This window comes from Salvelinus sp. IW2-2015, linkage group LG30 (assembly GCF_002910315.2).
Source record: "Salvelinus sp. IW2-2015 linkage group LG30, ASM291031v2, whole genome shotgun sequence".
Taxonomy (NCBI): Eukaryota; Metazoa; Chordata; class Actinopteri; order Salmoniformes; family Salmonidae; genus Salvelinus; species Salvelinus sp. IW2-2015.
In genome coordinates, this window is record NC_036869.1 from 20,028,920 (window position 1) to 20,042,277 (window position 13,358).

General features: G+C 41.6%; 1 protein-coding gene and 1 long non-coding RNA gene across 3 annotated transcripts; both read left to right on the top strand.

Moving 5' to 3' along the window:
* Positions 1-2,671: 2,671 nt before the first annotated feature.
* Positions 2,672-3,435, top strand: LOC111954946 (uncharacterized). Its single transcript, XR_002876050.1, has 3 exons — positions 2,672-2,771; positions 2,862-2,922; positions 3,093-3,435. It is a non-coding gene; the product is annotated as an uncharacterized lncRNA (long non-coding RNA).
* A 3,194-nt stretch (positions 3,436-6,629) lies between these two features.
* Positions 6,630-13,117, top strand: LOC111955088 (adenylate kinase 2, mitochondrial). 2 transcript variants are annotated; one of them, XM_023975164.3, is made up of 7 exons: positions 6,630-6,794; positions 9,483-9,608; positions 9,801-9,911; positions 10,186-10,280; positions 10,639-10,711; positions 11,428-11,700; positions 12,908-13,117. In XM_023975164.3, the coding sequence occupies exons 1-6, from the start codon at positions 6,696-6,698 to the stop codon at positions 11,656-11,658; spliced, it is 735 nt and encodes a 244-aa protein (XP_023830932.1). In that variant the 5' UTR covers positions 6,630-6,695; the 3' UTR covers positions 11,659-11,700; positions 12,908-13,117. The 2 variants fall into 2 exon arrangements, with proteins under 2 accessions (XP_023830932.1, XP_023830933.1); XM_023975165.3 differs by having other exon boundaries at positions 6,631-6,794; positions 11,428-11,632; positions 12,908-13,001.
* Positions 13,118-13,358: the final 241 nt, after the last annotated feature.

A 13,358-nucleotide genomic window follows, 5' to 3' on the forward strand; every position in this document is an offset into this window, starting at 1 on the left:
TGTTAACATCTCTGTTGACGACTATACGATATGTAAAACACTAAACACGAATTGTGTTCATGGGAGGACACCACGGAAAAAGCCACTGCTGTCCAGAAAAAACATTGCTGCACATCTGAAGTTTGCAAAAGTGCACCTGGATGTTCCACAGCGCTACTGGCAAAATACTCTGGACAGATGAAACTACAGTTGAGTTGTTTGCAAATAACACACAACACTATGTGTGGAGAAGAAAAGGCAAAGCACACCAACATCAAAAACCTATCCCGACTGTAAAGTATCATGGTTAGGGGCTGCTTTGCTGCATCAGGACCTAGACAGCTTGCTATCGCCGACGGAAAAACAAATTCCCAAGTTTATCAAGACATTTTGCAGGAGAATGTTCGGCCAATCTGTCCACCAATTGAAGCTCAACAGAAGTTGCGTGATGCAACAGGACAACAACCCAAAAGACAAAAAAARGTATATCAACAACAGAATGGCTTCAGAAGAAAATGCGCCTTCTGGAGTGGCCCAGTCAGAGTCCTGACCTCAACCTGATTGAGATGCTGTGGCATGACCTCAAGAGAACGGTTCACACCAGACATCCCAACAATATTGCTGAACTGAAACAGTTTTGTAAAGAGGAATGGTCCAAAATTCTTTCTGACCGTTGTGCAGGTCTGATCTGCAACTACAGAAAACATTTGGTTGAGGTTATGGGCTGCCAAAGGAGGGTCAACCAGTTATTAAATCCAAGGGTTCGCATACTTTTCCACCCTGCAGTGTGAATGTTTACATGGTGTGTTCAATAAAGACATGAAAATGTATAATTCTTTGTGTGTTATTAGTTTAAACAGATCCGATCAAATTTTATGACCAATTTATGCAGAAATACAGGAAATTCCAAAGTGTTCACATACTTTTTCTTRCCAGTGTAGTTGATCACAAACTCAAGGAAGGCAAGAAGCCAGCAAATTCCTGTCCACTTTCAGAAGGTATTCACAATATTCTAATAATACAGGGGGTTAGGAAAGAAAACACTTGGCCTGGGGTCGTTCAGTGGTCTTGTGCTGTGGTGGAATGTCTCACCATTATGTTTGCACCAATCCAATGCTTTTAAATGCATGCGGTGAAATGATGCAGGGTATCAGAACACAGCTTATTTCTTTCCCCACTTTCTCCAAAATCAATTTGTCCCCTCAATCACTCTTGCCACTTGCTTGCTTTCGGCAAGGCTATTTTCTTGCCTGTCGAAATTCTCCCCCCTCCCCTCCTATGTTGGGACTGCAAGGCCTGGCACACTTCAGAATACCCATCCCTCAATCCCCTGTCCCATCGTGCTTTTCCCTCTAATGGCATTTCCTACTTTTTTTTTTTTACACTTTTTCTGTTTTAGTTTTTTAAAATGTAGGTACAGTAGTAATAATAAAATAATAACAATAAATAAAAAATGTGTACTCCGGGCAAAAAAGAAAGTTCAAATACATAAGTCAACATGAGTGCATATCCATAATCACAGTAAACTGTTATAATAGAAAAAAAAGAAAAAAAAAGTATAATAATATAATAGGCAAAACTATGACTGAATGTGCCTCTATGAAGAATCCCCGCCCCAATAGGTCCATTCGCCCTCAATAGGACACCCCCAGAACCACCATCCCCATCAACCTCCCCCCACCCCTCAACCACAAAACACAATAATCATAACAATAATAGAAATTAAAATAAATATATACATACACACATGTACAGTACATAAACATATTCACAGGAAACTCAACTTCTCTTATCTCTTTTCCTACATCAGATATGCAGGTGACATTTCCACATGGATGACAGCACATAATCAGCAAGACGGAGATGCTCTTCATCCGAGGGAATGCCTGCCCATTCTCAGATGTCAGATAATCCCAGATGATCATTCCAGCCCTTGTCAGCTCCAGATTTGACTACTTCAACTCACACCCTGCTGGAATCCCTGCATTCTCAGATTATTATTAATCTCTATATTGTAATCAATAGTGTTTCAAAATGCTGTACTTTTATTAACATATATGTTCAGATCATTCCTGAGAGAGAAGGGGGGTAATATCTCCAGACGGGTGTGTGGTGCCCTTCCTCACCCATGCCAACAAGATGTTACTTCTTGTGGGGTCTATGCCTTGAAAGTAAGTATGAGAGTTTCAGTAATGTACAATTAACCTACTAAAAGTGTACTGACTAAAAGGAAAAACAGAACTGTCAAATTATATTATAGCTGTGTCGTTGTATACGTGCAAATTAGAATCTTAAGTTTAACAATTTTGTTGGTGAAAACTGAAATGTCCATCAAATTTTTCCCCCAGTTTGCTGAATGTGTTCTGAAGGTATAAGGGCACAAGGTGAGACCCAGATCCAGATGGTTTGAGTCCCAACAAAAACAGGTCAGAGTCCAGGAGGTACAGAGTGGCAGGCAGCAGGCTCAAGGTCAGGCAGGCAGGTTCAGAGTCCAGACAGGCAAGGGTCACAACCGGAAGGACTAGCAAAAACAGAGCAAAGTAAAAAGCAGGAGACCAGAATAACATGCTGGTTGACTTGACAAAATGGCAACAGACTAGCAGGGAACACAGGAGTTAGTATCCAGGGACTAATGAGGAAAACAGGTGACACCTGGATGTGGGTGGAGACAATCACAAAGACAGCTGAAACAGATCAGGGCGTGACAGGAGGAGTCGTTGTCTTTTCAAATAGGGACAAAGATGTTAACATCATGAGAGAGGAAATAGCAGTCACTCTCCTCCAAAACACTGGTATGTTCAATTTCTAATTTAATATAATTCTCGTTAAAAAAAACTTGACAGATCCATATAAATGTTATCTTTGATCCAACTTCTGACTAGATGGCCAACTTCTGACTGAGCCATTATTGAGATGGACAATAATTTGGAAGACACTAACGGGGTAATTGCTGGTTCACTTCAAAAGGCATGCTCTTAGGAGTACGAATTTGTATAAGCAGTAATACTACCTCTAGAAATAGCATCTACTTTGTCTGATAATTAAATCATTGTAATTCAAGAAAATGTATATAACGTATTAAATATATCTACATTTTTTATCATAAATTTCAGATTGGTTGTGACCGCTGCCCACGATGGTTCCACCAGTCCTGTATGAAAATCCTCCAATGGTGGGATGGTTATGTCTGCGCTGCCTGTCAGTACTAGGTTAGGCTTGCGTTCCAGGCAACGGTATCACCTGAAACTTTCCATAAAAAGTGGACTAAATGTTCAGTCGAGCTGTTACAGCTTTCCAATATCTGTTTGTTATTGGTCTTTTTATATTTTATTTGTAATTATATCTTATGCAAAGATTGACATTTGTATTTCTTATTTAATTTTAAAGTTTGTGGTTTAATATTTATTTTCTAAAACATTTCAAAATGTTTCTAAAATAAAAGTTTGTTTCTTCATACTCTAATTTTGCTTTCTGTTGCAAACACTACTGGTCAACATAAGCTACCAAAATTATTCTGAAGTGTGCCAGGCCTATACTGTTCCGTTCTAATTTCCTTAATTTTGTGGCCAGAGCCAAGTAGTCCCGTGTGGCTCAGTTGGTAGAGCATGGCGCTTGCAACGCCAGGGTTGTGGGTTCATTCCCCACGGGGGGACCAGGATGAATATGTATGAACTTTCCAATTTGTAAGTCGCTCTGGATAAGAGCGTCTGCTAAATGACTTAAATGTAAATGTAAGTACTTTCTGAGGCACACATCAGTCAAATACTTTCTATAGAACAAACTTTACGTCAGGATAGGCAGCCGAAATTAATCATTAATTTGTGTTAGAGGGAGTAAAATGCAGGCAAACATTTCAGAACAACTGCTAGTCTAATAAGACATTGGTGAGATGATGAATTTTGACAAAGATGTATTTATAAACTAATTCAAACTGAAAACTGCAGACATTACTAGTGCCCCTAGTGCAGCCTAACGAGATCAGAACTCTAAACTAGCAAGCAAGTCGCAGCAATGAAGAATTGAATTGGCAGGGGGGAGCTGTTCGGTACAACACCGGAAGAGTAATCTTTTCTGGAATGGTCTGCCTATCCATGTGAGAGACGCAGACTCGGTCTCGACCTTTAAGTCTTTATTGAAGTGTAATTGAGTGTAGTCTGGCCTGGCCGGTTCCCCTCTCTCCACTGGGATTCTCTGCCTCTAACCCTATTACGCCCATTTAAAATTAGATAGATATTGATGCAGATAGAATAAGCTTTTTGTTGAACATACTGAAGTATGTCTATAAAAATAAAATATTTTGTGACATATTTTAGTTTAGAACATAGCACTATCTTTTCCTTCAGTACTTGGTTGCTTTTTTGAGCGTCACATCAGCGTAGACTACTCCTTCAGACATACTTTGTAAGCCATTGTAAGTCTTTCAGTGGGTCGAGATGGTTACTGATCCTAAAAACTCATACTAGACACTTGAGGGACAGAGTTCTGCAATGACAAAGACTTCTCTTTTCTCTGTTAGTGGCATTCATTCAACTAACATAAATTAGCTATCACTATTTACCTTTATTTAACTAGGCAAGTCAGTTATGAACAAAAAAATCTTATTTTCAATGACAGCTTAGGAACAGTGGGTTAAACTGCCTTGTTCAGGGGCAGAACGACAGATTTGTACCTTGTCGGCTCAGGGATTCGATCTTGCAACCTTTCGGTTACTAGTGTAACGGTTTAACTTTAAACCGTCCCCTCGACACGGGCGCGAACCAGGGACCCTCTGCACACATCAACAACGGCCGCCCACGAAGCATCGTTACCCATCGCTCCACAAAGGCCGCAGCCCTTGCAGAGCAAGTCTCAGAGCAAGTGACGTAACCGATTGAAACGCTATTAGCGCGTACCCGCTAACTAGCTAGCCATTTCACATCCGTTACACTAGTCCAACGCTCTAACCACTAGGCTACCTGCCACCCCATTAATTATTAAGCCTATTCGTATCGTTGGTCATCGTTTACATCCACACAGCTCTTTCTCTTATAGATGTAACGGATGTGAAATGGCTAGCTAGTTAGCGGGTACGCGCTAATAGCATTTCAATCGGTTACGTCACTTGCTCTGAGACCTGAAGTAGGGTTTTCCCTTGCTCTGCAAGGGCCGCGGCCTTTGTGGAGCGATGGGTAACGATGCTTCGTGGGTGTCAGTTGTTGATGTGTGCAGAAGGTCCCTGGTTCGCGCCCGTGTCCGGGCGAGGGAACGGTTTAAAGTTATACTGTTACATAGACATGTAGCTGAGGTATCTGATTAGTTTGATGAATAGTATGTTTCTCTTTTTTGTTTCTAAAAGCATCTTAATTTAGAGAAAGACTGTGGTTTTGATAGAAGTTTGTTGGTTTTCTTGTTAGTTGGAAAATTATTATTTGAACAACCTTTAATCAGGGGTTTGCCTACAAAAACAACCATTTACAGTTGAAATCGGAAGTTTACATATACTTAGGTTGGAGTCATTAAAACTCGTTTTTCAACCACTCCACAAATTTCTTGTTAAAAAACTATAGTTTTGGCAAGTCTGTTAGGACATCTACTTTGTGCATGACACAAGTAATTTTTCCAACAATTGTTTACAGACAGATTATTTCACTTAATTCACTATCACAATTCCAGCGGGTCAGAAGTTTCATACACTAAATTGACTGTGCCTTAAACAGCTTGGAAAATTCCAGAAAATGATGTTATGGCTTTAGAAGCTTCTGATAGGCTAATTGACATCATTTGAGTCAAAAGATCAAAATCAAAAGAAACCAGCCAAGACCTCAGAAAAAAAAATGTAAACCTCGACAAGTCTGGTTCATCCTTGGGAGCAATTTCAAAACACCTGAAGGTACCACATTCATCTGTACAAACAATAGTACGCAGTATAAACACCATGGGACCACGAAATGTCAGGAATTGTGAAAAACTGAGTTGAAATGTATTTGGCTAAGGTGTATGTAAACTTCCGACTTCAACTGTATATCTAACAAATGCCTATATTTAGACACAAATAACAATGTTAATAATGATACTTATTATTATTTATTTAACTTGTATGGCGCTTTTCTTTACAAAAAAAAATATCTCAAAGCGTATAAAATCTAAACAAACTAACAACAAATGTAGATTGATTGGAGATTGAATGTCTCAATTAGGATTCGAATGAAAGGCTGGGAGTTGAGCTGTTTGGATTGAAAAGGCATTGTAGCTTCAGCAGGGGAGGCATCGATTGGTAGAGCCAAAAAAAAGCGACCACATCTTGGCAGTGGTTAAGAACAGTCCCTGGGCCTCCTCTGCCACCTCTACACACAGCATGCAGTACTAGTTGTAATTTTTCCCGACAGATGAAACAGTAATATTACTTATTAAATAATAATAAACAATTAATATTAATAGAGATTTATCTAACAGTCTAACTAATAACAATGTTCATTTACATTTCTATGGTCCCTCACCAAATAAAATCCGTAATTGCGTGTGCAAAACCCGGATGTTATAACAAGAAATGTGCTTACTATTTCAGCAAATCAGCGTGTAGGTCGCTTGAATGAACGATCTAATGACCAATGAGAGGGAAGTATTTTCTAGTAWGGGGCGGGCTTTAATCCTAAACAGCAAGAAATAAGTCGCTGACACTTCCTTTCGTGATCGAGTTGGTAGATCACGAAAGTGTCACAAGGACGGTGAAAGTGAACATGGCCCCCAGCATGCAATTGAACGATGCAGTATCCGACGTAAAAAAGGGAATTCGGGCAATCCTTCTCGGACCCCCTGGTGCTGGGAAAGGAACACAGGTGAGTGAGTTATGCTAACTTAGTATGGAAGTGCAGGAATGGGACACCGCATGGCCGACACTGCCACCTAACTATAACGTTACACCTTGTCCTGAAGTTCATTCTGAATTGGCTTGCATAGATGGCTAGCTTTCCCAAGTTTCCTGTAATGAATTGGGTTTCTAGATCAGACGGATATGGAAGTATAATGCAAGTTGTAGCTAGCTAACTAGTTATGAACATTTGTTAAGTTGAATGTAGCCATTTCCCTTCGAACTAACGTTATCTGGTGCTGACCAGTTTGATTTGTGATCTTGCAACACTTTGGCACAAAGTCAATGTGGTACGCGTCTCTGGAGTCGCATGCCAATGTATTGTATGAAGGGCACTTTGAACTATGACTTTCAATGTCCCATTAGGTGACTGTATGCTAATCATACTCTCCAGCTGGCCAGAGCCAACTACTTTCATTTGATCTAACCAGGTTCAATGAACGTGTAGACTCTTGACTTCCCTGTCAATAAGCTCAGTGTAATTTTTATTTAGTTTCTGGGAGTCTCTGGTCCGGGAGAACAATAGGTTGTGCAGGGTTTTGTTTGAAATGTGTTTGGGCTGGAACAAAAGCTGGCACACCTGCAGCTTCCCAGGAGCGAAGTTGGGGACGTCTGTACTTCCTTGCTGTAGTGGCTGGATAGCTGCACAACATTGCCTTATAAAACACTCACATTTTGTTGCACAGGCTGGTAAAAGTACTGTAGGATTTTCAGACCCCTATTTTGTTGTTACAGCCTGAGTTTTTAAAAGTGATTAAATGGAGATTTTTTGGGGGTCACTGGCCTAAGCACAACATCTTATGACAGGGTTCCCCCAACTGGGGGTTGGCCTGTGGGTGGTTTTATTTGACATTCTTAAAAAATGATTAATTGAGAAGCTGGAATGTCTTGATTCTAAGTATTCATCCCCTTTGTTATGGCAAGCCTAAATAAGTTCAGGAGTAAAAATGTGCTTAATAAGTTGCATGGACTGTGTGCAATAATAGTGTTTAACATGCTTTCTAAATGCCTACCTCATCTCTGTACCCAACACATACAGTCGAGCAGTGAACTTCAAACACAGATTCRACCACAAAGACCAGGGAGGTTTTCCAATGCATCGCRAAGAAGGGCACCAATTGATAGCTGGGTAACAATAAAATAAAAAAACAGACATTAAATATCCTGTTGAGCATGGTGAAGTTATTAATTACACTTTGGATGCACCCAGTCACTACAAAGATACAGGCGTCCTTCCTAACTCAGTTGCCGGAAAGGAAGGAAGTCGCTCAGGGATTTCACCATGAGACCAATGGTGACTTTAAAACAGAGTTTAATGGCTGTGATAGAAAACCGAGGATTGATCAACAGTGTAGTTACTCCACAATACTAACCTAATTGACAGTGAAAATWAAAAAAATCTGAAACAACATGGTGCTAAAGTAATACTGCAAGAAATGTGGCAAAGCAATTCACTTTTAGTCCTGAATAGACAGTGTTATGTTTGGGTCAAATACAACACATTAGAGTACCACTCTCTATATTTTCAAGCATAGCGGTGGCTGCATCATGTTATGAGTATGCTTGTTATCATTAAGGCTTGGAGTTTTTCAGGATAAAGTTAAAGGAATGGAGCTAAGCACAGGGAGAATCCTAGAGGGAAACCAGGTTGTCTGCTTTCCAGCAGATACTGGGATATGAATGTTCATTTCCTAAAACGAGGCCAAATATACACTGGATTTGTTTACCAAGAAGACGGTGAATGTTGCTGAGTTACGGTTTTGTCTTAAATCTGCTTGAAAATCTATGGCAAGACTTGATAATGGTTGTCTAGCAATGATCAATAACCAACTTGAGAGCTTGAAGAATGTTGACCAGCATAATGAGCAAATATTGTACAATCCAGGTGTGCAAAGCTCTTAGACTTAACCAGAAAGACTCACAGCTGTAATTGCTGCCAAAGGGGATTCTAACATGTGTTGACTCAGTGGTATGAGTAGTTATGTCATTTAGATACTTCAGTTCCATAAATTTGCTAACATTTCTAAAAACATGTTGTCATTATGGGGTATTGTGTGTAGATGGGTGAGATTTAAAAATATATATATTAATCCATTTTGAATTCAGGCTGTAACACAACAAAATGTGGAATAAGTCAACGGCTATGAATAATTTGACGGCACTGTACTTGTTGTCTGGCTTGGAAGATCTTAAGTATTTACTTTGTCCCTTGGGGGTTTGGTCTTTAGCTCTCAGTTGTGGCGCAACTTGAACAACACTCTGAAATGTAAAAACAAAATGGCCACATGATTGTGTCCTTGAAACAACTGTACTGCATGTGCTATGGCATTTTAATTATTCAACCCACTTTTTAGTTTTTCCAGAAGTGTCCCATGCCCTCCCCACATACATCTAGACATTAGTCTCATGTCATGGGTGGAGGCTATGTTGCAGCTGGAGGGATGTTGCTATCAACTATTAAGATTCAGCACGACTTGAATGCCTTGAAGGGCTCCCACCTGTTGTAATAGTTTGACATGTTGGAGGGTGGAAATGCGTTGCTGTACTTTTCTCTTCAGAGTTGTCAAGTTACACTTTTGAGACATGGCTACATAAATSCTACCCTTGTTGCCTTTGTAACATTAGGCCCAATGCCAATAATCCCCCTCCCTCCCAGGCACCTCGGTTGGCAGAGCAGTACTGCGTGTGTCATCTGGCCACGGGGGACATGCTGAGGGCCATGGTGGCGTCTGGCTCTGAGCTCGGCAAGAGGCTCAAGGAGACCATGGATGCCGGGAAACTGGTAAGATGCGCGTGTTCATATGTTAATTCTGAACGTGTCTCTGTGCTCATTTTAATAGGAATGAATCTGTTTTGTTTCACTGGTTCTGTAGCTTAGTGGTAATCTGAGACCGGTTTACTTGGACCTCTGTCCCAATTGTGTGTTCGCGTGCCTTTTTTGTCTCACTGCTCATCACTGTCAACTTACTCATAGGTCAGTGACGAGATGGTGGTAGAACTCATAGAAAAGAACCTGGACACGCCTCCCTGTAAGAAGGGGTTCCTATTGGACGGATTCCCACGCACAGTGACACAAGCAGAGATGGTGAGGATTGGTTGGTGCCTGACTCCGTTTTTGCTGTCATTTCCCAGAGCAAAAGTGTCTCTTGCTGTTAATCAAGCATATGAAGTGATGTAGTGGGTAAACCGATTGCCGGTCGCGGTGAAAAAAGGATTGCTTCCTACACTTTCAATGCATTTTTCTGCAAAAGGTGGGTTAAAATGAAAATGATGTGTAAACCTGCGTTTACCCTCGACTACATCACTGAGCATATGAACCTGTTCCCTGCTCTTATGTTTCATGAGTCCCTCTCTCCTAGCTGGATGACTTGCTGGAGAAGCGCACCGAGAAGCTGGACTCTGTGATTGAGTTCTCCGTCGACGACTCCCTACTGGTGCGCAGGATCTGTGGCAGGTGGGACCAAATATTGTATAGCGGGAGAAGAGAGGGGGAGACGTGCTGCGGTGACCTGTGGTTTGATCCAGTTATTATAGACCATTTGTTGGCGCAATTGTTATGAAACAGAGCAATGCCTCCCTCATCAACAACAGTGATCTGTAATGAGGACACGGCTTCATACAGAGGAAATAATGTGCCAATAGTCAAATCCAAATGTTGCCATTCGCATGTCAAAAGCGGTTCTTTGTGAGGCCATTATGGGATGTGGTGTAAAATGTTGAAGTGGGCCAAAGGCAGTGTGGTTGGACTCGATGGAAGTGGTGTTCAACCACGTGGCCCACTAACCGTCTCTCTCTCCCCCCCCCCCCCMAAGACTAATTCACCAGCCTAGCGGCCGCTCCTACCATGACGAGTTCAACCCACCCAAAGAGCCCATGAAGGATGACGTAAGTACCTTGACGAACATCCCCCTTTYTGAGTCTGGAAACCCTACTTCTATTGTAGAACCCAGAGGAAGCTGCTTTTATAATCCTCTAATCACAGGTTTTCAAATGTGTTTCTGGGTCAATTTGSGCTTCAAAAAGTGTGTGCGCCCTCAGTGTTTGTGCAAATATGCACTTTTAACAAGTGTGTTCTTTATAGAAGTGTGTGTGTTCTTGATGAAGTGTGTCTGTCATATGAAGAATGTAGTGGCTCATTTGCAAACACACTCTTTCACAAGTGTCGTGACACACAATCCCTTGGCTAGGAGTTGTTCCGTGCAGGTGGCTTTGAGCTCTTGTTTCAGATGCTCAGCACAGAAATGGCTTCCAACACACAAATCAAAAGGGTTGTAGTGTGTGTGTGGTACCCAGAGATGTAGATCGGTGCTACTGGCTTGGAAATCTATTTGACACCGCTCAAGGCCTTCACAAGCCCTTCTGTGTTCAGCATAGATCCGAAAGGACTGGATAGGAAGTAATTAATATGGTAGAAGATGCACTTGACCATCTGGAGCGCTAGAGGGAGCCATCACCATATTTCTTAAACCTATCAAATTCGTATAGATCTGTGGACTCTGAAAGTGTAGGGAGGAAGGGAGAAATAAACAACGGGAGAGAAACCAAAATGGCACTTTTCAGTCATATGAACCCTAATGTCWTCTCTCTCTGTCCCCCATCAGGTGACAGGGCAGCCTCTGATGCGCCGCAGCGACGACAACGCGTCGACGCTGCGCTCGCGCCTGGAGGCCTACCACCGGCAGACGGTGCCCTTAGTCAAGTACTACAGCGCCCGCGGCCTGCACGAGGCCGTTGACGCCGCCCAGTCCCCCGACGTCGTCTTCGCCTCCATCCTCGCCGCCTTCTCCTCGGCYACAGCCGCCCCCTGTAAAGACCTGGTGCTCTTCGTCTAAGCTCCCTTCCACTTCAGTCGCTTCTTCACTCTCAGGACTCTGGTCCGTGCTCCTTTCGTCTAGCTTTCCAACTCTCCTCCTCGGGACTAATCTGTGCTCCGTTTTCTTCTCCCTCTTCGTCTCTCTACTTTCTGTTGGGCTGTACTTGTATTTGAATGCGCTCCTCTACTGGGACTCTCCCTGGAAACTACAGAGAATAGCTGATTTTTATAATGGCGTGTATAAAGATAAGTGTAACGTCCCCCTTGGGTCAGGTATACATATTGGTGGACATGTAGCTTCATTGTGATGGTCCCTGTACTTGGATTGAATTGAGCAAGGTGTAGGGAATATGGACGTGATTAAAAATGTATTCCAGTTAATGTAATGCATCTTAATGTAACGTGTCCTCATTAGTTTTAAAAATGAATGACAGGGATAGATGATGCGACTGTCAGTCTACTCAGAAATGAATGATCTACTGACTTTTGTACTTTGACACTTGGTGTGCATTGATCTTCTTTGCTTAGTGAAACTGAAAGAATGCCGTTTCCCCCCCCCCCCCCCCTAGAGCATAGCCACAAACAAAGTACCTGTCATACCGATGTATATTTAGTTCCTGTTAACCAACACTATTTTTATGTTCCTATTGATACGATTTCCATCCTGCCCTATAAATAGGCTACCTGTTGACTCATTTGTCCTCTCCTTTCTAGAGATTTTTGTCCCTTGTCTCTCTCTGTAGTCAACTGTGATCTCTGCATTTGGTTGAAACATCTGCATGCCGATTGTGACTGGTCTTCTTTTGAATGTGAATGCATGTTTTCAGGGTAGTCAGAAAACAATAATAGTTGTGTAAAGCTATATTGGCCAGTAGGCTTGCTGTGGGGATTTTCCTAGCTTGACTACTTAATATTAAGTATCAAACAATGACTATTGAAATCTGCTTTAGTTCCTGTAGTCAAGTTTGATACTGGCAAATGATTGTTAATGTGCTGCTAAGTCACGTTGTAGTGCAGTGTTAATTCAGACTCCTGTAAAGCCTGCCGGCTGACTCTTTATGATAGTTAATTGCACTAGATGGACAGGATTGTTAAATTGAACACATACAAGGGCCTTTCTATGTCCAATGGAGCAACTTGTCTGTACATGTTCTTCGTCTTGCAGCTTTGAATGACCCAAAACTCAGTAATTTGTTAGAATTTCTGTGCGATTGTCTCAAATGTTTAAATTCACCCGAGACTCTTATTTTTTTTTCTTCTTCTTTCAGCGGTTTGATCCCTGCTTCTCCAATCCTGGCAATGGAAACAAGCGGGAGGGGAAGGAGGAACTGTTGTACTGTAGCACTTAATTTTGAAATGTTTCTGGAGGATGAGTGAGCATAATGCAGTGCAATCTACCAGTAATAAGTGAAGCCATCTTGGAATTGACTTTGATTATGTTTCCCTTCTAATAAAAAGATGCTTTTCTACAACCATGACATGTTGTAGCCTCCCTTTGYGCTGCATACTACTAATATAATATTGCCTTACTTGGTACTAATATAACTCAACAGCCTGAATGTGAATTGAGTCATGGTTTATGTTGCATATTCTACATAACAGTTTGCGTTAGTGATTTGGCTAACGTTCATACTTGGCAAAGGTGTACACGGGCTAGAAGTTTTTCCATCAGGTTACCTGGTAAGGAAAATCTCATAGTATTATCGACACTGAACGATG